The sequence below is a fragment of the Engystomops pustulosus genome, chromosome 6, assembly GCF_040894005.1.
Source record: "Engystomops pustulosus chromosome 6, aEngPut4.maternal, whole genome shotgun sequence".
Lineage (NCBI taxonomy): Eukaryota > Metazoa > Chordata > Amphibia > Anura > Leptodactylidae > Engystomops > Engystomops pustulosus.
Genome location: NC_092416.1, coordinates 146,144,268 through 146,171,844, shown reverse-complemented (window position 1 = coordinate 146,171,844; position 27,577 = coordinate 146,144,268). Strand labels below are relative to the sequence as shown.

The 27,577-nt window shown below is 40.8% G+C and overlaps 2 protein-coding genes across 3 annotated transcripts in view; one reads left to right on the top strand and one right to left on the bottom strand.

Annotated features, from left to right (window-relative positions):
• The first annotated feature begins 442 nt into the window (after positions 1–442).
• LOC140064603 (delayed-rectifier potassium channel regulatory subunit KCNS1-like) lies at positions 443–12,608 on the top strand. Of its 2 annotated transcripts, none has more exons than XM_072111669.1 (3): positions 443–794; positions 4,043–5,034; positions 9,448–12,608. In XM_072111669.1, exons 2-3 carry the CDS (start codon positions 4,069–4,071, stop codon positions 9,835–9,837), a joined length of 1,356 nt encoding a protein of 451 aa, XP_071967770.1. In that variant the 5' UTR covers positions 443–794; positions 4,043–4,068; the 3' UTR covers positions 9,838–12,608. The 2 variants fall into 2 exon arrangements, with proteins under 2 accessions (XP_071967770.1, XP_071967771.1); XM_072111670.1 differs by lacking the exon at positions 443–794 and adding an exon at positions 1,666–1,888.
• The window catches only part of LOC140064602 (serine/threonine-protein kinase 4), a 30,635-nt gene continuing 14,947 nt past the window's right edge, over positions 11,890–27,577 (bottom strand). The window contains exons 7-11 of the mRNA XM_072111668.1: positions 21,126–21,263; positions 18,197–18,325; positions 17,775–17,970; positions 14,385–14,536; positions 11,890–12,620 (exon numbers count right to left, since the gene is read on the bottom strand). Coding sequence (XP_071967769.1) covers positions 12,462–12,620; positions 14,385–14,536; positions 17,775–17,970; positions 18,197–18,325; positions 21,126–21,263 — 774 coding nt within the window. The 3' untranslated portion in view covers positions 11,890–12,461. The remainder of the gene's footprint in view (positions 12,621–14,384; positions 14,537–17,774; positions 17,971–18,196; positions 18,326–21,125; positions 21,264–27,577) is intronic.

Genomic DNA, 27,577 nt, shown 5'->3' with positions numbered 1-27,577 from the left:
ATTAGTATTTTATTTGGTTTTTAAAGAGGAAAGCTACTATGCCCTACATTTAATGTCAAAGCAAGACAAATATCTTAAATAAATATGCTTGAGGTCACCGTGAGTATAACGTAGGTAATTGTATAATGGGCAATATCCTGATGAAATCTTATTAACCTAATCGCTTTTCCTAGAAGAGGAAGCAATTTGGTGTAAATGCAACACAATGCAGGGAAATAAAATTCCTGCTTCCCCGTGAGCCCTCTAGAAGGATACAATGGGAGACTGGAGTATCCTGTGAGTGGATGACTTGTACCAGCGGCAATTTTGATAATAGGATTACGATATCTAAAGGAGTTGTTCCTAATGCAATTACCAGAGATGACATTTAAAGTGACACCACACCAGAGCTTCGCCTTCACATATATTCGGGAGGAATCAGACCAAGATACAGAAGGTTCTTATATCCTAATTCTGCACTGAGCTGCCTGCTAGCTTACCATGAAAATTTACGTAACAGTCCAGATTTGATGCTGCCTGGAAGTATGTGTACAGTACATCAATATTTAAGTAACTAGATCTAACTACAAACCCAAGAGAGCTGGGAGGAGATTCACATGACAGCAGCTCTGCTCCGCTCCTGGGGCTTCCATGCTTCATTCCCACACCTTGTACACAGGGTCCTGAGCTCCTCGTTCATCATTCCCTTGGATCATTCTCATTTTTAAGCTGGATTCAGTAAAGATCACTGACAATTCCTATATATTGTTTGACGTTCCATGAAGAAGAAGGGGGACTGCAGGCGAGGTCTATGGGTGAGTTCACAATTTCCTATCATTCCAGGGAACAACAGTGTATATACGGATGTTGTAGAGCTAAAGTGAAGATGAACAATTGCAGTGTAAGATAAAATCACAGATAACACATCACAATGTCTAATACTAAGTTCTATCCATTGACAAATTCATATCTACTACATCTATAACATCACCGGGGTCTGTGGAGGAAAGTGATGTTTCGCACAAGAATATGGAAGTCTATTTTTTGTTTAATGAGAAAATAGAACTTTTTGGGGCGCATAATGTGCAATCAGATACACACTTTATTATCTCCGCCATCAGCTGTTGCAACAAAGTCAACTCTTACATAAAAGGAGGTAGTAGGGAGGATCGGTAGGTTTTGTTCTGTTACAATTTTTGGTAAAAATGTTTGGCAGTAGTCGTAAGTAATTATACATGTAAATGATCAGGTTATGGTAAGTTCTACATTTATATATATTAGATGGATGGAAGATATAAAGATTTTAGAGATAGATATTAAAATGATCGATATTTTACATACGTTAGGAAGATGGGTATTATATCTTAACTAGATGAACATGTATAAAGATTTGACACATACTGAGAGATAAAGCAATGTTAAAGGGACAGTATATAAATAGATATTAGATATACAGGATATAATCCGATATATATATATTTGTGTGTGTTTATATAAATTACATTTATTATTGATGATCTTGACATTTTGTGTTATCTCTTCTTACATTGTTTATTTGTACTTTGTTTTATTGGAAAGCCAGGACAGAAAGTTCTTGGCAGTACTTACAGTACAGAGTAGATACATATAATTAGCACATGTGATATATTTGGTATTTTACACAGGACATAGAGGTCATTACTGCTACATAATGAGCACTAGGCATGTATGGCATCGCCCGCAGGATAAACTTAGTGTGTCATATATAGACTGGAAGATACTATGATGACAACTTTACAACTTCTACATCTGTCACTCTCCACTCACAAATATTGGTGATATGGTTTTTAATGTCTGAGATATGGATGTAGCCAGGGTGATCTCAGATGTCTCAGATGTCTACAATGCTTCATCCAAATGACAAATCATGGTAAGCATTGGCTTATGAGGTTTTGTTAGGTGAAGAAAAACTTGTATCTTGCGGTTTATTATAAAATTTAGGTACTAGGACATTTCTTCTGGTCCAGTAGAAATCAATGTTTATTCACTTTGTGCCCCCGCTCTTCAGTCTTTTCCTGTCTCCAGTGTGATCCGGGGCTACCCACTTACCTACAAGCTTCTCTTATATATCATTGACCACAGAAGCTTATGTGGCTATTATCTCTAATGATGCTCGGACTGTTTCATCTGCAATATGTACATGTATAATATTAATTGATGGGCACTCTACCCATATATCAATTGTGATCACTGCATCTTCTTTAGACAAACCTGTTGTAGATGTAGATATATTCATCACGCATATTTTAGACATAGGTGTCAAACACATCGATCACACATAGTATCTTCATGTTATTCACATTGATTACATATAAGATGCTTTATGAAAAGAGCTTTTTATTACAATCAACAATACCATACATACAGTATGTCCAGGGTCGGCTCCAGTTTTCATTAGGCCCCTGGGCGACAGAGCCACTATATACCCCTTTGCAGTAAACTAACGTGGTGGCATTAAAAATTCAGAAACTAAAACAGTCTCCTGACCCCTAAAATATTCCCTAGTTTATCATCCCAAACAGCCTCCTTGTGGTTATTTTATATGCAGCCCCCCTAACACCCTATGGATTAATTGGATACAGCCCTCCTCACCCCAATACATTCTTTATATAAAGCCCAGCAGCTCGGGGCCCCAGCCCGGGTGCCCGGGTATGTCCAGAGCTGGCGCCCGCCCTGCATATGTCATTCAACTACATGAAGCATATAGCCCACATATCACTCACATATTAGATGCATACATCCTACATATCTCTCATTATATACTACTATTAAAGGAAGTCTACCACCTCCAAACTCACCCATAAGTAAATATAACTTTGTGTAGAACACTTAAAAAGCTTTCCAGACCTATGTTTTCTATTTTCCAGAGATCTGTCCTTTTCAAGAAATTCATGCTGGATGTTCTTGTGAGTTGGAAGGTGGTAGGCTCCCTTTAATCATAATGTAATACTGCCTTGCCATCCATTGAGGCAGAAGTGGTACGGGTCCACTGCAAAACTGAGCCCCTTTCCCTCGTATAGGGACTGCCAAATACTCTCAGATTATTTTTTTCTCCTGCCTGAATGTGGAACCTCTGTTCACTCTGTATTTGAACTGGAAGCAATGTCTGCCCCACTTTCACCCATTAAAATGAAGGGAAATCTATGTAATACATGAGGGGGTCGGCAGAGCTAAAGTGTTCTCTGTGACATGTCTTAGGCCCCTTCCACACTAGCGTTGCATTTCACGTCAGGGTGCAATGCGTGAAAAACTGACGTTTTTGGCTGCGTTTTTGTTCCATTTTTCCTTGGAGTCATTAGCGTTTTTGCGTTTTTCACGTGCGTGTTGTTCGCGTTTTTTTGCGTTTTCGGTGCGTTTTTCACGCACATTTTTTAAGTCAATGGGACTTTTTCAAAGGGACCATGGTTCGGGAATAAAATGTTTTATTTAATTGAAAAAGAATGTCTTCAGATAAGTTAGCAGATGTATGCAAACATCTGCAATCTATTCTTCACTGTTCCGCGCGTATATTATCTCCCGACAAGTTAGCAGATGTGAAGAACAGTGAAGAATAGAATAGAAACAGTGAACACAGTGAATACAGGATCATTTAAGTGAAAAACACAGTAAAGAACACAATGAAGAATAGATTACAGATGTTCGCCACATGCGAGTGCAATGCATTTTTGATGCGTCTCCATCGACTTGAATGGGGCGGGAAAAACGCGCGTGAAACACAAAAGTAGAGCATGCTGTGATTTTGACACGCGTCAAATCAAACGCAAGCACGCGTGTGAAAAACAACGCAAATGAGGAAAGACCCATTGGAAACAATGGGACAGAGTGCAATGCAAGTTCTGCGCGTCAAAAGCACGTGCAGAACTCGTGCGTGAAAAACGCTAGTGTGGAAGGGGCCTTAGTCTATATATGTCCTTACACAACATATCCAGACCTATTGGGAGACATTTATATTGCATGTAATATGTACAGTTCAAAGAAGACGTTTTAATGTTTTTTTACTCATATTAATGCTTTATGTTGTCAGATACCGAAACACAATAACCTGAGACCATGGTTCATAAAAGTAAATCTTTTTGGATTGGAAATTTCAAGGACCATGCCATCAATATCAATGTAGGAGGACTAAAGAAAAAAATCAGTTCAATCACATTGTCCCAGTTTCCAGATACCAGACTTGGACGTTTACTATTTTGTGACTCGGAAGAATCCATCCTACAAATCTGTGATGATTATGATTTGGTATCAAAGGAGTTTTACTTTGACCGGAATCCAGGTCTTTTTCCATATGTCTTGTACTTTTATGAAACTGGGAAACTGCACATGATGGATGACCTATGTGCCTTCTCCTTTTCCCAGGAAATTGAATACTGGGGAATCAGTGAGTTTTTTTTAGACTCTTGTTGCAGTTATCGGTATCATGAACGTAAGTTGGAAAGCAGAAGACGTAACTGGGATGATGACAGTGAGGTGAGCAGTGTGGACACATCTGTGGATGAGATTTCTGACTTCAATCATGACCTCATGCGATTTGACACATTAAAATGTGGTAATCTTCGCAAGAGGCTCTGGTTAACTATGGAAAATCCAGGATATTCAATTCCCAGTAAGATTTTTAGTTTTATCTCCATCTGCATAGTTATTCTCTCAATATCCACCATGTGTATCAACAGCATGCCAGAGTATCAAAACCTAGACGAGGATGATGTTCCCATTGATGATCCGATCCTTCACAACTTGGAATATTTCTGTATCTCCTGGTTTACATTCGAAGTGTCTTCTAGGCTACTTCTTGCTCCCAACCTGAAGAAGTTCTTTAAACATCCATTAAACTTGATTGACATTGTATCTGTTCTTCCATTCTACTTCACCCTCTTCGTGGATCTGACTGTCGGCAGTGATCATGAGTTAGGAAATGTTGGAAAGGTTGTTCAAGTGTTTCGATTAATGAGGATTTTTCGGGTCCTAAAATTGGCAAGACATTCAACCGGCCTTCGATCACTGGGAGCCACACTTAAGGTAAAATTAGCAATTGAGAAAAGGGTTTTGTCACTTCTAGCATGTTCTCTCTAGTTGCAGGGAAAGTGTATGATTACTTCAGGTTTGTCATGTTTACCCAGCTATAAAGATAAAATGCCTCCCCCCTTGTGAACCAAGCAGTGGTATGGGTGGCTGAAATCAATGACTAAAGCACCCCTGATGTCTCCTACAAATAAATGAAGACCTCCCAAGAGTCTCCTCCTCAAAGAAGGTTATTTTAGTTAGGAATCATTTGGGCTACATTTGATGTCATAAAGGGAAGATATAACCATGTATCTCATAGTGATTGTAAAAACCCAGTTGGGAGACGCTGCTCACTCTCCATGGGGAGCTGAGCGGGCACACCACAAAAATTGGCAGGGATATGACATGCTCTACTTGCGATGTGGCCGCAGGGCTTAAGTGTGGTGAAATTAGGCAATGGGGCACATTTACTAAGGGCTTTGGGCCAGTTTTCTGTCAGACTTTGCACATTCTTTCTAGACTCCTTATTCAAGTATAAAAAGTGTCTGCACCACATTTGAGTCACATGTGGAGCAGCTGCACTAGGCATCGTGCGACACAGATGCCCATTAGATGCCCATTAGAAGGCGTTCCGGTGCTCAGACCGTGCGCCAGATTTAACATGCAAGTCCGACAGAAGTGTGTCGCATGACCTACTTTAAAGATAGACCAGATAAAAAGTGGTGCACTCTGTCGGGCCAGTACAGTGAGCACCAGATTCATAAAGAACGAGCGCCAGACATCATAAAATTCATATTTATAGTCCATACACATCATCTTTTTTCCTATTAATAGACATCATGAATCTGGCGCACCCTTCATTTTACACAGGCAGTTTGCACTAATCTTAGTAAATGTGCCCCAATGTGTGCTCACCACACCGTGCCTGTGCACAATGCACCCCCATAGCTCTGTGAGCTAGCTGCCATTTTGTGGATAGCTCACTGCCACCAAATACGATTGTGTGTATGAGGTCTTATAAGTACATTATGTAAATGCATGTTTGATCTAGGAAGGTAAAGGTACTTCAAATTCACAGAAGGGTCTATTTATCTTTGAGGTGAGGCTATGTTTTTCTTCCACAAAAGCTCAAGATACATGACAGAAAATGTAATGTAAAACAAATACCCCAAAGTTGGACTCAAAGTAGAACCCTGGCTGTAAAAGAAGACAAAGCCCTTGATGTAAAATAGTTATTGTAGGATTTATACGTAAGGCTGAGATGGGTTTGAGATGTGCTTCCTATTATAGACGCCCAATAAACAATCTGGCATTTGAGTTAAACTTATGAAATAAAGATAAGCAAAGCTTTTATGGTGCTTTCAGCCTCGCCAACACTTACTTTCAGAAGTGTGGGCTAATTTGTTTTTGGAGACCAGCCATTACAGAGAAGCAACAGCGGACATTTCAACATCATAAAAATGCTCTACTATACAGTCTAATACATTCATTTAACTGGGTGATGTTAAAGGATCTGCCACTTCCACATTAATACATTTTTACAACTTACCTACAGTAGGGGAAAAAAGGATTTAGTCAGCCACTTTAAAAGATGAGGGAGGTCTGTAATTGACATCATAAGTAGACCTCAACTATGAGAGACAAAAAGAGAAAAAGAAAGTCCAGAAAATCACGTTGCCTGATTTTTAAAGAATTTATGTGCAAATTATGGTGGAAAAATGTATTTGGTCACCTACAAACAAGAAAGATTTCTGGCTCTCACAGACCTGTAACTTCTTCTTTAAGAGGCCCCTCTGTCCTCCACTCATTACCTGTAGTAATGATTAAAAGACACCTGTCCACAACCTCAAACAGTTAGACTCCAAACTTTAATATGGTGAAGATCGAAGAGCTGTTGAAAGACACAGAAACAAAATTGTAGACCTGCACCAGGTGGGGAAGTCTGAATCTCCAATAGGCAAGCAGCTTGGTGGCAAGAAATCAACTGTGGGAGCAATAATTAGAAAATGGAAGACATACAAGACCACTGATAATGTGACTTGCTCAGTGACTCCACAGAAGTTCTCAACCCGTGGGACCAACGTAACAAAGGCTACCATCAGAAACACACTAAGTGGCCAGGGACTCAAATCTTTCATTGCCAGACGGGTCCCCCCGCTTAAGCCAGTAAATATAAGAGCCCATCTAAAGTTTGCTATGGAGCATTTGGATGTTCCAGAAGAGTATTGGGAGAATGTCATAAGGTCAGAAGAAACCAGAGTAGAACTGTTTGGTAGAAACACAACTCGTCGTGTTTGGAAGTGAGTGAATGCTGAGTTGCACCCACAGACCATAAGCTCTGTGAAGCATGGAGGTGGCAACATCATGACGAAGGGCTGTTTCTCTGCAAAGGGACCAGGATGACTGATCCGTGTAAATGAAAGAATGAATGGGGCCATGTATTGTGAGATTTTGAGTGCAAACCTCTTTCCATCGGCGAGGGCATTAAAGATGAAACATGGCTGGGTCCAATGATCCCAAACGCACGGTCAGGGCAATGAAGGATCGGCTTCGTAAGAAGTATTTCAAGGTCCTGGAGTGCCCTATCCAGTCGCCAGATCTAGAGTCATTGGGACAGATTTATCAAGTGTCTGAAAGTCAGAATATTTCCTGTTGCCCATGGCAACCAATCACAGCTCCCCTTTAAAATATTCATGAGCACTGGTAAAATGAAAGCTGAGCTGTGATTGGTTGCCATTGGCAACTAGAAATATTCTGACTTTCAGACACTTGATAAATCTGCCCCATTGAGTCCATGTTTCCCAGTGACAGCCCCAAAACATCACTGCTCTAGAGATCTGCATGGAGGAATGGGCCAATGTAGCAACAGTTTGTGCCAACCTTGTGAAGACTTACAGAAAACCTTTGACTTCTGTCATTGCCAACATAGAAAATTCAACAAAGTGTTAAGATAAACTTTTGTTATTGACCAAAAACTTATTTTCCACCATAATTTGCAAATAAATTCTGTAAAAATCAGACAACGTGGTTTCATGACTTCCTACATTCCAGCCAGGGTGTCCTGTATTGAGCTCCTCTATTCTGGAGTATAAAAGTTAGACACTAACATTCACTGTCACTTCCTTGATATCCCATTCTCACTGTGTTCACCCATTTTTCTGTACATGAGCTGAGCCTATGAAACAAATTGTCTGGGTAACAATTTTGAAGATTCTAGTGAATTTTTTTGCATTAAATTTTGACATTATGCCAGACTTAGCTCTGTGTAAGGAGTATGCAAATTAGTTCCCAGGGTGGGAAAAGGAAAGCAATGCCTCAGTGCTATCTCCGTCAGCTCGATAGAGATTAATGGAGCAGAATGGTCATGAACGGCCGTCTGCTCTGTTACTCTGACAAAGCGACCCACCCCTCGTTTTCGTGATCTGTGGGGGTCTCATTGCTAAGACCTGTGGATAGGGCCTAACCTGTGTTCTTGGGATAACCCCTTTAAATAAGGCAGCTCTCTTTACATTAATGTCTGACATGACAATGGGTAAACCAGAAGGAATAGACCCTGAACTGTGGATAGTACTTATTGAATAGCAATGCATCTCATCAGCACAGTGTAGGGAATTCATTTGGCTAGGTGAGAGGCCATGTACCTGGGCCGGGAAGGGATTTATTGTCATTATGGAGATTGCCTCTGCAGACCACCTTTTCAGATATAAATGAAATGCATGCTAAACTCTATGATACAGAGATAAATGTTTTATGTTAAAACCCTTCTACAAAAAAAGTACCCCTCCTTGTCTAAGAGGCTACATGGCACATCACTGGAAAAATATTAACTTTACAGAGATTCTGTCACCATGAATTACCTACCCAAACTAACTGCTAAGTTATGTAGGGCTATAACCACATATACCCCACATATTTTCCAGCTGCTCCTTCTGTGTCATAAGTTTATTTTTAAATATGTAAATGAGGCTCAAGTGCTTGAGGTTGTTAGCAGAGCTCCAGCTGCACCCCCTGTTCTAATCCCCACCCAGCGCCATTCACTACATCCCTTCTGGTTCCCCCGAGATGTGGACCAGGGCCCTGAGGTGCTCTGACGAGAAACTTCAGCCTAATTTGCATATTTTTTAAGTATAGTTTTGCCATGGAAGCAGGAGCTGGACAATAAGAAACAAAGGTAATGGTGACATGTGTGTGTATAACCCTACAGACGTGGTGACGGATTCCCTTTAAGATTAAAAATATAAAGTCAGTTTTACCAGATCATTTTTGGAAAGTTCTCTATACTCCAGTTAGGTTGTCTTGCATTTTAACAAGGTTAGAAATACTTAACCTTGTGGTAAAGCCAATAAAATATGAAAGAAATGCTACTATGTATTTGATGATCTTCTGGCCGTCTTCTACATTTGTGTTACTTTTATGTTCTTCTTGTAGCATAGCTATCGAGAAGTTGGCATCCTACTCCTTTATCTGGCTGTTGGTGTCTGCGTCTTTTCCGGAATGGCGTACACGGCAGAGAAGGATGAAGACACAGGGTTTGACACAATCCCTTCTTGTTGGTGGTGGGGGACTGTAAGCATGACCACAGTAGGCTACGGAGATGTTGTGCCTGCCACCGTAGCTGGAAAACTAGCTGCTTCTGGCTGCATCCTGGGGGGAATATTAGTTGTGGCATTACCAATAACCATCATATTCAACAAGTTTTCCCACTTCTACCGAAGACAGAAAGCTCTAGAGAATGCCGTGCGAAACAGTGACAGAAAGCCAAGCCAAGAACCCAGTGTGGATGTTGAACGAGAATCAGAGAATTTTACTGAACTATAATATGTGATGACTAAAGGGTCTTTTATACAGGAGATAATCTCCAATAATGATCATTTCCAATTACTTTTATACTGATGTAAAAGCTATTGTTTGTTGGCATTACATCCACGCATGTGAATGGTCAATGATATTGGTTTGCAGGACATAGGCGTGCCCTAACCTTAAAGGGGTTGTCCGACAGTTGCTTTCGGTGTCCCGGGCCACTGTTTCACCGTGCCCCTGTTTGTTTCAGGGGCGCAACAGGGGCACAGAAGCTGTGCTGAGTTCAGAGGCCGAGGTGGCCCACCCATCCCCATATGGGAATAGGCATGGGTGGGCCTGGCCAGCTACCACGGCCGTCCTGAAGTTCAATTCAGCGCAGCTTACGTGTCCCTGTAAAGTGATGCCTGTGACTTCACATTCAGAGTTAATTTTCTGAATGATGCCACCACACTGGGCCATGAAAGAAACCTGATCAGGGAGGTGTTCAGCTGCTTGGCAACATAACGGTAGTGGTTTATTAGGTCAATTTCTGCTGACAGGATCCCTTTGATAAATTATTTGGCACAAAAAGAGAGCTTAAGAGTTTAAAACAGATTCTAGATTGGATCCACTGTCTACAATAGTATTACACATTTATATAAGAAGCAGCTAGTTTTCAATCATGTAATGTAAAGTGGAAATAATATATGTTACATTAAGAAGTGCCGCTTGTCATCCATGCCTTATAAATAAGAATATACTGACAAGTTCATTAGGAAACACTGATTGTCATCCAGTTGCCAAAATCATCAATATCATAGTTACAGAAAACCTCTTTAAAGGGGTTATTGAGGGTTTGACTTCTGATCACGGGAATAGGAATCCCATTCTCAATTACTGATGTAGCGGCAAGTCAGTCATGTGTCCTGCTGCTCCATTCAATACTATGGGAGCGTCTGTACAATGCTTGGCTATCTCCGGCACTTTGATAGACAGTGAATGAGGCTCTATAGATACCTGACCACAGTGTTATGCAATTTCCACGTTCCTATAGTACTGGGTGGCAGAACTCGAGTTTGACCTGTCACTATATTCAGTTAGTAAGAATGGGACTGATCAAATTGTTATCCCCAGATCAAAGTGAACATAAACTTTCTTCTGCCTTGCGCCCCCATCTGCCCCTTCCATAAGTAATAGGTTATTTTTTGAGCAAGTTGGTTCTCCATGCAGTGTCTCATTCCCATGTTGACACTGAATGTGGAGAGACATTAGGGCATATCTATCAGATCTTAAATTATTTTCCCCTTTTCGCCACCTCCATGCCAGTGGGGCGTGATTGGGGGGTGTGGCCGACGCCCGGCCTTCCTGTCCCCTTGCGGTAGACTCGCTGCAGCCGGCAACTTTTTCATACAGCTGTGCTTATCTCTGAGCCAGGTAGAACCATGTTTAGAAATAATCGCTGCACAGCTACCCGCCGGATACATCAAAAGGATGGAGTATATTTATCCGGCTGCACACGGATGATAAATGCCGCCCATTATTTTTAAGTGTTAAGTTCAGCTTTGTAGCAGATGACTGTGCCCCTGATGCTGCCCCCCATATTGCTGCATGTGGTGCTGCCTGAGGCAAGGGCCTCAACTCGCCTCATGGCTGGTGCACCCATGGATATCCTCAATCGCCTAACAATCGAACTCGGTACTATCCCTTTTAATCCATGCTATTGACAACATTGCTCATTACTACAACTTATCTGCCTGTGTAAAAAGGACCCTAGTAATAAATTATATTTATTTTCCTGACTATGCATGTACATACATACAGTATGCGATAACCAAAATGATGATGTATACCCTGCAAGTGCCTCCCCAGAGGCATAAATACACACTGAATGGTTATGATAATAGCACAATACAAGTCCTCTTTTGGACAGGGGTCTTTTATTTCCACATTTTCAGACGTTGAAAAAGAAATAAAAAAATTACCGTCTTGAAAGCTGATGTGCGTGTATTTTTTGAAGAATTTACTTTGTATTCTTCTCGAAATGATGTAAACAAGAACAATTCCATTCAATGACTGAAAGCAAACTGGACATTGGAAAGTTTCAAAAACTTTATTTACAAAAACTCAGACATTCAGTTTTTTCTCGATTTTCATGGAAAAGTGTTTTGTCTTATAATTTTGCTGAATTTTCGGGGGCCTTTGTGTATTGTGAAATTTTAATCAGATTTTTGTCTGTTTTATCTTGAACTATGGACACCTGACGGCCTGAAAAATATGCAATAAAATGTAGTTCAGAATCAGCACAGATACACCAAAATGGATTTGGGGCAGATTTACGAACCAATCTAAAAGAATAAGTCTCTTTCTCTCGCTCAGGTAACCAATCACAGCATGGCTTTGAAAGTCACTAAACGAAACTGTTGAATTGTGATTGGTTTATATGGGTAGCAGAGACAGTCTTCTTAAATGTGAAGTTCATAACTTACCCTCTATAAGTTAAACCAACTAAACCAAAACGATAAAACCATTACCATTCTCTCACTGTATATACAGTCTAATGTAATCTCAAAGTCAGTGTAAAATATAAAAAAACTTGGCTACAAAAATATTACAAAAATGTTATTTTATAAAAAAAAAATAGTCCGGTCATAATGTAGAAAATTTCAGGCATTCTGCTGCCTGCGTTTCTTTGACTCTATGGCGTCCAGGATGGGCTGTCGCTTGGTCTGATACTTTTGGTGAATGTCTTCAATCTCCTTCTCCATCAATGGATCCAGTGAATTCAGTCTTGTCTGCAGTTCGGCCACACTCCAGTCTTTCAACTTGAAAAAATTATATTTTTTTAGTACATATTTTATACCCTGAGCTTGTACAGCAGGTTGCTATTTTCTCTTTTACTCTTCTTCCACCCCAAGTGGGTGAAGGTGGGGAATGAAGATGGTAACCCCCCCGCCATGGATTTGGCAGACGCCAACCAAAATAAAGCATTGATAAACCAGGGACACTTACTCATAGATCCAGGCACTCAGACTGTGGTACACTTATATTTGTTTTCCAGGGCCTCCTTCCTTCTAAAATAAACTTTTATAGTTATACTATACTAAGTCTAAAGGGCTCTGTTGGATGTTTCCAGTTACACTCAATGCTGTTGCTTCGCAGGCTGTTAAAATGAGCAGAGGTCTCCCCTCCTCGTGCACTTACTGCTGCTGCTAGATTACAGAGGCAGACGGCGGAAGGATAGAGCAGAGGGTTGGGCGAGACATGTTCTGCTCATTGTAACAGACTACGAAGCTACACCACACAGGGGCTTGGCTTTGATAGTGCTCCCTAGGACCTTTCAGATTTATTAGTATCATTTTAAAAGTTGATTTTATAAGGAAGGAGGCCATGGACATATAAGAAGATTACCACAGTCACGATGTCTGGAGTAAGTGTCCCTGGTTTATCATGATAGATTCTGATGGTAGATTCCTTTAAATTTCTGTTTGCTTCTCAGTGTAATGAATCATTTATTTACTGTTATCAGTCAATAGTGGTGGGGAAGGAGCGGCTCACTATAGCGTTCTTCAAAGGAATTACTGTCACTCTTTGATCTCATGTTATGACTTGTTCTGAGAAGCAGCACCTATATCATTAACACCCAGTGACATATGTATACATATTACTGCACAATCTTTTTCTAGGCTTCATTGTTGCTGCCACATCTGCTATAGGGTAATGCTGCAATTTAAATGTGAATGAGGCAGATTCCTGAAATTCATCTCTTACTGCAATTCTTGCCTGACCTTGGCGAAAATCCATACGTGCATTATGTTTAAAATAAACTTGATTGATTCAAAGTAGAGGGAAAAACAATATCACAATCGCTGTGTGTATTTTACTAAAGTGAAGAACGAAGCCTCTGAACTGTATTGATCCGGAGTGTTAAACCTTCGGTATCCAATGACTGATAGAGCGCCTCTGCTTAGGGTTGTAATGCTCTGTAGCATGAGATGTGTCAGGTGTCTAGATAACAGGGATGAATTATTATCTTCTCAACTATGGCTAAAATTGGATGTTTCCAGGAATCACAGAGGTTCAGTGATATTAGAGGCAACCACCATAATGATACGGTACTGGGTGTCCTATGGTGCTGCAGTTATATAAATTGTATGAAACCTAAATAAAATAGATTTGTATAGTGTAAGCAAAAAGGAAGAAACAGTGCAACGCTTATCTATTGCCTGTGTCTAATATTACAGATAAGTAATATTAAAAGTGGAAGAAGGAGTGAACATGGGCAGCAGCCGATGCTAATGTACAGGTTATGTCCTTCAGTGATATCACTGTCCTTATATGGACAGTGACATCAGTGGGGACCTCCCAAAACTTACACTCAGCGGAGGCCGGAGGTGCATGCAATATGTTGCATCCATCTCCCATAGACTCCAAGGGCCTCCGCTGAGCGCAGGAGGGAGCAGGATGGAAGTGGAAAAATCGCTGGAAGTGGAAAAATCTGATATTTTATCTGATATTTTGGCCAGTTTTGACCTCAGAAAGCAGAAGAGGAACATAACACATATTGTTATAGTGTTACTAGTACTTACAAAGCTGTAGTCTCCATTAAGAGGAATCTTGAATTCCGAGGAATTTGAAGAGTTCTCTGGAGTCTTTTTATCTGATGCACCTAATTGATTCTCATTCTTTTCGAAGTACTCAAGAAAGGAAGGTTTGGCGAGTTGTGCAGGTTGGTTGCTTTCTGTAATGTAAAAAGGTTACTTTTATATCATATTATCTTTACACTAGAGCTTGATGGTAGATATTTTTAACAGAAAGAATAGCTCAGTCTGCGGCACTATTCTTCCCATCCAAAATGCTGTGACATGTGGGGCACCATATAATGTAATAGGTCAACAGGGTCCATTTGGAATTGTCAGAATCTGAACAAAAGGAAAACGGAAAATTTAAAAAAAATGAAGTTTAAAATTTTGCACAATTTTCATGATCTAAAATGTGCATAAAAGAATATAAACTGTATAACTTTCAAAAGCTTTCTATATAAAGGATAATTTTATTTATTACTAAGCATTGTATTACATTACTGCGCTGTGTCTCCTCAAGCCTCTTCTACTGTACGACAACTGGATTTTTACATCTATAATATGTGTCTGAGGATTACTTTGAAGTTTCTCTGCGAGTTAGTAAGACACATGTTTGGAGATGACCTTGACTGAGCAGTGAAGGTAACAACTGACAGGTCCCTACTGTGAGGTACGGTAAAAGCTTTTCTTCCTATGGGAGTATATTCTTTCAGACGTAAGTATTGGTAAGGCTGCTAGGAACAGCATTGGGATACAATTACGTAGCTCTGAGCTCACAACCTCAAACGTCTAAGCAGAAGGACAAACCTCAAGAAATAACTAATCAATACAATGTCAAAGACAGAACACACTGGCAGAGAACTCAAGGCAAACTTCTCCTTAGATTCTTCCGTACATTTGCCGCTTACTGTTTTTATTGAATAGGTAAAATTTTAGACGTGTTCAAATAACATTAAAGATTCAGAGGGCCTCCTAGCCTAAAGTGTGATTACATTCCTGTTTCCACTAAATAGGTGGCTATGTATCCCATTAAGAATTAAACAGCTAGTATGAGCTGGGCTGGGGCGTCAGGTAAGCAAGAGTAGGCTGCTGCCTAGGGCTCCACCCTGCCCAGGGGGCAGTTCTTATTATATGGATGAGGGGGTGTTGGAGTTTAATATAAATTAATGAGGGGTATTGAAGTTATATATCAATTAATGGTACACACGAAGCCATCAGGCCAAGTACACACTCGTCAGGCCATCTTGGTCAGGTACACCCTAAGCCATCAGGGTCAGGTACACACTAAGCCATCAGGGTCAGGTACACACTAAGCCATCAGGGTCAGGTACACACTAAGCCATCAGGGTCAGGTACACGCTAAGCCATCAGGGTCAGGTACACGCTAAGCAATCAGGGTCAGGTACACACTAAGCTATCAGGGTCAGGTACACACTAAGCCATCAGGGTCAGGTACACGCTAAGCCATCAGGGTCAGGTACACGCTAAGCCATCAGGGTCAGGTACACACTAAGCCATCAGGGTCAGGTACACACTAAGCCATCAGGGTCAGGTACACACTAAGCCATCAGGGTCAGGTACACACTAAGCCATCAGGGTCAGGTACACACTAAGCCATCAGGGTCAGGTACACGCTAAGCCATCAGGGTCAGGTACACGCTAAGCAATCAGAGTCAGGTACACACTAAGCTATCAGGGTCAGGTACACGCTAAGCCATCAGGGTCAGGTACACGCTAAGCCATCAGGGTCAGGCACACACTAAGCCATCAGGGTCAGGTACACGCTAAGCAATCAGGGTCAGGTACACACTAAGCTATCAGGGTCAGGTACACGCTAAGCCATCAGGGTCAGGTACACGCTAAGCCATCAGGGTCAGGTACACGCTAAGCAATCAGGGTCAGGTACACACTAAGCTATCAGGGTCAGGTACACACTAAGCCATCAGGGTCAGGTACACCATAAGCCATCAGGGTCAGGTACACAATAAGTCATCAGGGTCAGGTACACACTAAGCCATCAGGGTCAGGTACACACTAAGCCATCAGGGTCAGGTTCACACTAAGCCATCAGGGTCAGGTACACACTAAGCCATCAGGGTCAGGTACACACTAAGCCATCAGGGTCAGGTACACACTAAGCCATTAGGGTCAGGTACACACTAATCTATTAGGGTCAGATACACACTAAGCCATCAGGGTCAGGTACACACTAATCTATTAGGGTCAGATACACACTAAGCCATCAGGGACGGCACACAGATTTCATCCTTCTAAAAGATCTTTTTAATAAAATATCTGTGCACAATTCTATCACTGAAAAAGAATTACAGAATGCTTTACCTGTTACATGTAAGCCACAATGCAACTTCACTTGTGGTTTAGTACAGCACCAGACCTGTACAGAATGTGGGTGCAAAACCACATCCAACAGTGATATTCTCTATATACACGTCAAATGGGTGCACCCAACGCACCTAAATGTCATGATCAGCTCCTGCATAAAACTGCTGGTGTCACTCAGATGATATATGTCACCTTACGTTAAAGTTTCTATAACCCCCATTGATTTTCATTAATGCCATTGAGAGGCCTCAATACAGTTATTCAGCTTTGGGACTTCTATAATGAGAAAACCTCTAACTGTATTGTGCAATTTTACTTTGAATAGAATTTTTGTATTAGCAGCTGAATCGTTTCATTCAAGTGTAGACACTGCTGGCAGAGTTTACTGGCTGCCTGCCCCTTCTGCCCCTTACGGCAAATTGGCAGAACTTATACAAACACTCACTTTATAGCTTTATTTGGAGCATTTAAAGGGCAAATAGAATCTTCTGTCAGTCACGTTTCTCTCGCAGTATAGAGGTAGGTTGAGCTGTTGACATGATGATTTAAAGCCTAAACATGTATATACAGGCCTTTAAATGAGTATAAATGGCTTGTAATATTCTAAAGCAATTGTCCAGCCTGAAAACTAGTAAAGGAAACCTACAACGAGGAATCTACTATCTGAAGTAGATCTGATGGTAGATTACTCCTGTCTCCCAGTTCCTAATCTGTAATGTAATAATCCTGGAACCTAACTTGTTAAAAACTTTGTTTTAGTAATATGTCAATAAACTGCAGAGGCTACTGGGGCGTGGACTAGCCTTAGCTCCCAGTGCCGAGCCAGGATAGTACACGCCCCAGTAGCCTCTGCAGTTAATTTACATATTACTAAAATAATTAGGTTCCAGGATTATTAAGTTACAGATTAGGGCAGAGGCAGCAGGAGGAATCTACCATCAGATCTACTTCTGATAGTAGATTCCTCATGGTAGGTTTCCTTTAAAGACCTATGTAAAAGCCAGATCATTAGTAAGTGATCAACCAAAAAGAGTCCATCAAGAAAAAGCTTACGTTTCATGGTACCAGACTCTGCCTCGTCATCTTCATCCTCTTCATTTATTAACATGGTGCCCATCTGTGTATCTAAGGGATCATTTTCCACCATTGTGCCATCAGCCCCCTCACTCATGGTACTGAACTCCTGCATTGTGCTCATGTCTTTACTGTGTGCCTGTACCATAGTTCCAGCATCAACATCATCTTCATCCTTACAAAGAAAGAGAAAACACAAAGTTAACTTAAGAATTGCAAATGTCATACTCAAAAATGCTAAAAAGTTAATTTACAACAATCCCTATACAGGGGGTCTCCGACTTAATGACTAGAGCTAAAATATAATATAAAATATACCTGTTCCAACCTACATACAAATTGAAGTAACAAACCTAAAGTTAAGTAACAAACCTAAAGGGTTAATTGTAACAAATACTAACCGCATTCTCTTCTTCTTCTGGTTCCACTTCTCGTTGTTGTAATTCAGTACGTTTGATCTTTGCCTCCATTGCTTCATTTATTAGGTGTTTCAAGATGGAAGCCCCTTTAGTTGTTTTCACGAACGGATGCTGGGTAAGGTTAAAAAAATACTTATTAATGGAAAATCTGCATAAAATAACTATGGAGATCCCTAACCATCTAAAACTTAAAAATAAATGTACCATCTTTATATTTAGTAACTTCTTGCTAGTAAAAAGAAATCAGAGCATGAAATGGGTATTCTTATCTGGGCACTGACATTTAATTGAATTAATCTTATAGACATTTCTTCAATTGGATGTTATTAAAGGAAATGTTCCTATGTGAAGATAATTTCACATAAATGTAGCCATGTTGTTGATTAGAAACAAGATTGTTGGCCTTGGATACGACCATCACTGCTGTATTGATTGAACAAAGAAATATATAGTATTTGCATATGAAAAAGCTGGAAGGGTGTTCCACAGCTCTCCTGTGGTAATGAACTGAATCCAGGAGGCAAGGTGCCCTAATAGCGCATGTGTGGCCACCACTGCCAGAGTGTAGGGGTGGTCATATCCAAGAACCACTATCTTTTCTAAAAGACAACATGGATACATTTATGGAAAATTATCTTCACACAGGTACATTTTTTTAATAACATAAAATTGAAGAAATGCTTGTATGTGGCAGATGGATTAAATTAAATGTGAATGCCCGGGTGGGAATACCCCTTTTAAGGCTCCCAAACCTCCTGCCAACATACACTTTTGGCAGGATTTGAATAAACTCCTAACAACACATTTTGGACAGAGACTGGTAACACTTGGTCCTGACAATGGCTGTAAGTATAATCTGTGACTGTAACATACTTTTCTGATGTATTATCTAACAGGAAGTCTAATATAGTTTTTTGTAAGAGTGTTTTATTTAAGGGAATTGTATGTATGTTTATTAACATTGATGATAATAAAAATGTTTACATTTATATTTGTTTGGTGCTTTGTGTTTGTAATATATATGTAGGCATATATGTAGGCTATTTTTGAACAAACCCAGCCCAAAAAAGACTGTAATAATTTTTCAAAAATTCAGTACAATCGTGGAAATATATGACTGCAGAATTTACCATACATTTTATGTTAGTTTGCTCCTAAAATACATGATCCAATCTTCTGACTTGTACCATAGATCACATTTTCCAAAAAGTGAGATTTTGCAGGTGTGAGTGTTAGCAGGACTATTGGATAAAGTCATGGAGGCGAAGATTTCAAGATTAACTGAAGTGGAGCTCTCCCAGATTCAAAAGGTCTCCTGTGCTGTAATGAACACATCATGTACCAGACTGTAGGGGAGGCATTTACTGATGCTTATGGATGTAGTAACATCAATTACAGCAAAGAGGGAGTTCTAAGATGGGGAGAGCTTGACTTCAGAGCTAAGCTCTCTGCCTACTTGACTACAGCCATTTTACATCTCACTTCAAAAGTACATTTTCTCAATAATACCAACATGTAGGTCCATAAATGGAACACAACAACCTGGTAGTGTTTAATTAGGTAATTGTCCTCTGACAGATACTTCCTTTAAAATGGATTGATGGATTCTGAAGGATTATTTTAATCAGATTGGCAAACATTGACATATCTAAAGCTAGCCTTTCACCAGTGTCACCAGCCTCAAATCTCTGCATCCTTTAATAAGCGTTTTTTCTTGAGTGGCTGTTCTTGAGTTAGAGCAGACAGCATTGCACCGCCCAGCTGACAGAAAGTATATTGACCATATACTTTCTGTCAGCTGGGCGGTGCAAAGCTGTCTGCTCTAACTCAAGAACACCACTTGTCACCAGAGAGCCTAATTAGCATAATTTCAATAACTTGTACCCTATAGTTACAGTATCAATGGCTAATTAGGCTATCTACTGTTAACTGAGAGCATGATTAGCATATTTGCAATGTAGTTTCAGTACCCAGTATGCTAATTAGATTTTTTACTGATGGGCTGAGACTGAGAACATGGCTCCTCCCATCTGACAGTAATGATTGGAAAATAATTACATTAATTACTGGAGAAAAAAATTCAAGTACCCCAGATGAAGCAGAGTTGGAGTTGTTGGAAGTGGTGCAAGGTACCACCCCTTTCCTGCTAAGCATTGCCCCTTTAATTAGGTGCAAAATGTGTTCAAACTACATAATAAATGTGGCGCAACGCACAATTTGAGCCAGAATACTGGGACATATAGCACTTCAAATCTAGTCTCCACAGAAGAGGTGCGGGGGTATGACACCAGTCATGGTGACTTTACGTTGGTGTGAAACACACATAAACAGTACAACAACGCGATAACATCTCTGATCATTAATAATCAACGCCATTACCCATGCCGCACATGGCACTTACATTTATTTAACTTCCATTAAATATGTGTTGTATTTGGCAGGGGCCAAATCTCAGGCCAATAAATAATTCAGTGAAATATCTGCAGCACATACTATTCCCACCACATCATGTCCTAGTTTTCTGAAGTCACGACTTCCCTCTGTACACCGAGTGTTTGACCATTTTACTTCCTCAGAAATAAAAAGGTTGAGAGGAATCCTCACATTTATGGAGGGAAATCCTTGTCCTCAGAGTTTCCAAGGAATGAACTGTCACATTTAAGATGTAAGAGCAATTAGAAGGAAACACACTTCTAGCTGATGCCTTGTGCAATGGAGGGACTCCTTAAAGGAACAGCACAGCCTGTGAAATAATACAGTATGGGAAAAGGGCCGCAACCCAGAAGAGAGATAGTCATGGAGTTACTTAACCGTACGCATGGGAATTATGTTTAGAAATGATGAATGCAGAAAAAGATAACATGGATCACAGTACTAAAGCCAGACTGGTTCTGGAGATGTGGGATTCTACCTGTAGCAGCTCCGTTGCACTTGCCCTCTGTTCTGGATTCTTGACTAGACACTGGTTAATAAATTCTACAAAGTGTTTGGACCAAAGTTCTGGTTTCCGAAGTGTTGGTGGTGGGTTTGACGGGATCATGAAAATAGCCTATGGAAAGAAAAAGCACAAATATAAACATGACCTCTTGCATTTTAAATGATGTTTTGCTTTAGAGACAAATAGCCCAATTGTTGTAAGAGAATCCATCAGTTCTGTCCACTATAAACAGCTGAAGGCCATGGAGATCTGAGTAATCATAGCCTTTGTGTGTAAATAAGTAGGTAGCATCAGGTCTGTGAAAAGGGAACTTTTAATCTAGGTCTGCAGCTCCGCTAGTGCTCTGGGTGGGTCTTTCAGCCTGAAGAGCTTTTTACTCTTTGCAGTGAACTGTTCCATAGCCCCTCCGTTCTGCTCTGAGGGACAGCTGTAATTATACAACTAAAATCCTGATGCAGCTCCTACTGATAGCAGAGGGGAGGGTCTGTGGAGTAGCACAGTACAGAGAGCAGAAAGCTCTTCAGGCTGAAAGACCTGTCCAGAGCCCTTGTACATGCGGCAGAGGTAAATTAACAACAGTAGTGCTGCTATATAAGGGTATGACTACACAGCTCTCCAGGGCTGCAACTTTACACTGTCTACAGCTTTACAATGTGCTGGCAGATTGCCAACAACATATCAAAATCTAAGTTTTGTTTTCTTCAACGGATGATTAGCAGGACGGTATCCGCTAGGCAAACAACCTTCAGCAGAACATAACAGTGGTTATTTTCAATCCATTAGCCGGTTTTTAGTACACTCTGAATCTTTTTTTTGTAGCTGTTGCTTCCTATTTGCAGCACCAATTAAAGCTATTATATCTACTGTTTTTTTCCGAAAATAAGACAGTATACAGACTTAAGAACACCCAACTTACAGACGACCCCTAGTTACAAACGGACCTCTGGATGTTGGTAATTTACTGTAATCTAGCCCTGGGCTACACGGATCAGCTGCAACAGTTATCATAGGTGTCTGTAATTAAGCTTTATTATTAATCTTAGTTCTTATGACAATCCAAAAGTCTAAAAATCCAAATGTCACAGAGACCGAAAAATTTTTGGCCAAGGTTAAAATAATAAAATATACGGTTCTGACTTACATACAAATTTGACTTAAGAACAAACCAGCTGAACCTTGCAGAAGGTTCTGTTGATTTAGTCCATGAGCTTTATGCTTTTTTAAACAAATACAAATTCATTGCAATGGATCCAGACACATGAACAAGTTTTTCACGGATCTGTGTGGAGGTTGTAGAAAACTCAGAACACGTCTGATACCTGCCCATGTTTGCAGCTAGGCCCTTCCCAAAAAGTCTGTGGGATTGTGAAAAATAAAGTAAATGTCTGTATTTGTGGCTCAGGTGATAGGTAACACAATCAACCCTTCAAAGGCGTTGGGACAAGATAGTGACATCCTTCGGGTTTTTTAGTGGGTCTGGAAAGACTGATGCGAAACGGATGACATACGGAGCGCTTTTTCAGACATGCCGGTCACTGACACATGGACCACAACATCGGACTACTGTTATTTGCGACCCATCAACACAACAGTGCTTCTATTTTAAAATACTTGTTCTGGTTTCTCATCCTTGTCAGTGGAAAAAAAATGTGTTTTCTTCAGAGGGAAAACTTAAAGCTACTCGGCCCCAATGGAAATTCTGTACTGTATTAGAGGTGTCCTGATATGGGGAACAGAGGCCTAGGCCCAGAAGCTACTGTAAAAGTGTTCAGGTTTTCTGGAATTGTCCAGTCCTGATAAAAAGAGGGAGAATTTTACTAATACTCATTCAAACCCTATACACCTAGATGATATTCACTGTGGTACAGCTAAAGGGGTTTTTCCATTTCAGCAAATTAATGTTATTGTTTGTATTATAAAAAGTTGTACGATTTACCAATATACTTTCTGCATCAATTCCTCACACTTTTCTAGATCTCCGCTTGCTGTCCTGCTCTAGCAAGCTTCTATGTTACTTCCAGTGAACAGAAATCTGACCATGGTCACACAGGTGCACAGCTCGTTATATCACAGATATCACAGATGTTATAACGAGCCATGCACCTGTGTGACCATTGTCAGATTTCTGTCCACTGGAAGTAAACATTGAAGCTTTCCATAGAATGACAGCAAGCAGAGATCTAGAAAACTGCAAGGAATTCATACAGAAAGTATATGAGAAAGTTGTATAACTTTTTATTGTAAAAACATTGACATGAAATTTCTGAAATGGGAATATCCCTTTGAGGCTATGAATGTATTCCCATATATCAATCATAAAACTGCCCCTGGAAGAAATTGATCATATTCAGATGGAGTCTGGATGTGTGAACCCTGCAACATTAATGCATCTCCTTCCATAAACACCTACCCACTCATCTTCTACCTAATCCGCCAACCTGATTTCATCTGATATCTGAGCTGATTCCAATAAATAAAGATTCCTGGGCCGAGTCCCAAGATAGGCAGGAAGGTGAGCGAGCGGGGCCTATAAGTGGATCCATTACCTAAAGATCAATGACCATCAATCACATTGCAAGGGGGGGTGTCTGATGTGAACAGATTATACCACAAAATTCCTTCAAAACATGAGTTCCAGTGGTGTAAATATAATATAAAAGGATTCAGATTCCATTTACTGGAAGTTGTTATCGGGAAGTGTTAGGTGCCTACTATCACATCTTCTTTAGTAAATAATCCTATCCATCATTGAAACAAATGGGAAGTGCTGTGATATTCCTCTATTATTCCTCCTGGAAAAGTATGAATAAATAGTAGTGACAAAGACTAACATGATCAAAGGACAAGACCAGACTGTGTCCCCTTGGCAATGAGAGTGGTAAATGTTCATTCATTCATACATTTCCGGGAGAAATAATAGTAGGATGACACAGGACACAGTATTAAAAGGGGTTTTACACCAATCAAGTTAGGCCCTATCAACAGTAAAGGATCACAGATCACAGGAACGGGGGGTCCCTCTGTATGGAACTGACGGAAATTGCTGAGCACCGCTTTCGTCACTATCTGGCAGCTCCATAGATATGAATGGAGCAGAATGGACATGCTTAGCCGTCTGCTTAGGGAGCAAAGAGGGGTCTGATGGAGATACCTCGAACCCGTCGGATCCCCCGTTCTTGTGATCTGTGGGGTTATCATTATATCAGAAAAGTCCCTCATGTATGGTATGAAATGTCTTTTCTAGTATTCACACATTTATGTGAAATCTCGGCCGTTTACCTGTAAGAAATCTCTGTCAAAGTGAAAATAAGCAAAGAAGAATCATATTTGCCTGCGATGCATTAAGTTTTGAGGCTGCAGAGTCACTTCAGACGCTCCTATCCTCAGCTCTATATACCAAGAAACATGCTTTTAAAGATAAGAATCTCATCATCTTTTGTTTGCAGGAGGCTTCTGGTTCTGTGAACTGCGGAACCTGCAATACAAAGAGTTAAAGGAAACCTACCATTGGAAATCTACCTATTAATAGTTCACAGTAACCCTCTTAACCCTAATCTAGGTTTCTATTTTCTCAGATAAGTTACATTTTATCTACCTAATATGATAATTGTTGGCAGAGGCTACTGGGGCGTGGAATAGTCTTTGTGATCCCTTGGAGCGCTGCTTTGCGTGTGCGCCTTGGCACTGAAGCCAGAGCTACTGCGCAAGCACAGAGCCCTGAACGAGCTGGGAACGCGGCAAGAGTGTTCGGAGCGTGCCGGGGAAGAACAGGTAGGGAGGGAGTCGCCTTTGCTCCCACTGCCCGGAGAGGATACTCTACGCCCCAGTAGCCTCTGGTGAAAATTAGCATATTACCGTATTTTTCAGACTATAAAAAATATATGAACTGTACTTAAAGACAACAGCTGCCTTGAACTGTGCACAGGTCTGCCATCTGCTTGTAATTCATCCTTATAATCAGGTGCACCTTATAGTCCGGTGCGCCTTATATATGAACGTAGACATTTTAGCAGGCATTCATTGACGGTGCGCCTTATAATCCGGTGCGCCTTATATTAAAAAAAAATACTCTAGGTAGACAAAGTATCTGAGCTTAGAAAGTATTATAGGATTAGCTGAAGCGAGTTTAGGATTTAGAAGGTTACTAAGTTAATAGGTAGATTTTTGATGGTAGGTTTCCTTAAAAAAAAAAAGGCAGTAATTGGATTTTTTTTTTGTTTCTTAATTTTTCAACTTTGTATTTAACTGCCTGTATCTCCTATTCTACTAATCACAGAGCCATAAAACTGAAATAAATGATGAGATTCTTCTATTTAATATGAAACCAAAAGCATGTGTCTAGGTACTATAGAACCGGACATAGAGGCGTCTGAAGTGACATTCCCCTGTAGCCTCTAAACTTGACTCATCTTAGGCAAAATATGAATCTTCTCATTTGGAAGAGATTTTTTCACATGACTATGGGTGGTAACAGGCTCCATTTACCAGTCATAATGTTAGTCTTTGTCACTTCTATTTATTAATGCTTTTACAGGAGGATCATGGGCCTTCCTATCTGAAATATTAGTTTTTACTAAAGCAGATTTCCATCAGGTTTTCAGACGTTTTCGGGGATCGCGCCGCTGGGACAGGCATTTAGGAGGGGATTGTGACACATCGGTGCCGGCTTTCATGCAACAGAAATCGGGGGGCGGGCCGTCGGACGATCCGACTGATTTGGACTGAGCGCGGGATTTAACTTTAAAATGGTGTCGCAAACCCCAGCACTTACATGCACCAGGAACAAGAAGGTGAACTCCGGCTGACCTCAGCGGGGAGCGACACATGCAGGATATCGGGTGCACGATGTAAGTGAATCGCGGCACAGTGACGGATCGTCGGACACTCCGTATCGGGGAACGGCCAGGACCGGGTAAGTAAATGTGCCCCATTGTCTTTTAGGAGAGATGGAGCGTTACAGCTACAATACATTTTTCTGCCAGCTTTACTTAGAGAGCAGCTGACACCCTTGTTATGTATTTCTGCTTGCCTACCATTGCCCTTGTGAACACGTAGCATTTCGGCTAATGTTACTGGTTTGTTATCTATTTTGGACACAAATATTTGTGGCCTCTCAGATGATATATAACCTACTAGGTCACTGAGCGGGTGGCAGAACACAGACAGACTGGTGACATTGTAATCTATAACATGAACATACAAACACACACATCATAGCTGAAGGACAACAAAAGAGAAAATGTAGAATGTGATAAGGAGGGCAGACACATGAAATTATATAATACAGCACCAAGAACACAATGGAGATTTACCTGATGACCCACTTTTCTCATCTAATCAATGTATTCCATGATATAATGTATCCAAGCACCTGGTGGACATTATCTAAATATAGAGACACAATTCTCGGTGTCAAGCTGTGCATTACGGTATATTATCTATAAAGCATGTTTTCTTGTTATAGATTTATGACTGTCACGGGTGCTCCTGCGACCCATGTCTCAGGCCACAAGTGCACCCATGTGTCTCCGTGTGGAGGTACCTTAACGCAGGGTCTGCAGACAGACTTACCAGTCCTCGTTCCAGTGCACGTCCTCACCCCCTGTAAGATTTAAAGGGGAAGCGTGCCGCTAATAGGGCTGGCCAGCCACTGCCTTCCTATATAGCTCTGCCCCTTCCTTTGACCCTCGCTGGATCCTTGTGCTGAGAGAAAGCGTGTAGTGAAAACTACATTATCTGTCGTGACCTCCTGCGTCCATTCACAGGGCTTGTAAGGTCCTGACTTAGGGTTCCCCACATCATAACAAGGGTTCTTTCTACTTTCTCAATCAATGAAGGAGCAAGAAATTTCTAGGAGACAACCAAAGATGGCACAGAACAGCATTGTAGGCACATATCTGTCTCTGGCGGTCATGCAGAAATTATATGGTGCTGTGTCTCATCTGCCACCATCCTATTAAGTCATACAAGGGTAAAAAGTACTCCTGTGTTCATGCTTACTGGAAGTTTCAGGAGATGTAGAAACCTCCACCACCGTTAATGTGTGTCCAATCTGCAGCCAGCATGTTTCAGAGCAGGAAGAGATGAGCAGATTGTACATAGTGTCCTATTTGCAGGCAGTGTGTTATAGAGCAGTGGGAGTTGATCAGAGTTTACATAGTGTCCTATCTGCAGGCAGTGTGTTATAGAGCAGTGGGAGCTGAGCAGATTGTACATAATGTCCTATCTGAAGGCAGTATTTTATAGAGCAGCAGGAGATGAGCGGATTGGTTACAGTGCCCTATCTGCTGGCAGCATGTTATAGAGCAGGAGCAGCTGAGCAGATTGTGCATGGTGACCTATCTGCAGGCAGCATGTTATACATCAGAAGGAGCTGCTCAGAGTGCACATAGTTTCCTCTCTGCAGGTAGCATGTTATAGAGCAG

Bases quoted from the DNA above. Each gene is read 5' to 3' on its own strand.
- LOC140064603 (XM_072111669.1), top strand. From the start codon at position 4,069: ATGGTTCATAAAAGTAAATCTTTTTGGATTGGAAATTTCAAGGACCAT. The intron at 5,035-9,447 runs GTAAAATTAGCA...TTCTTCTTGTAG, and splicing joins CACTGGGAGCCACACTTAAG to CATAGCTATCGAGAAGTTGG.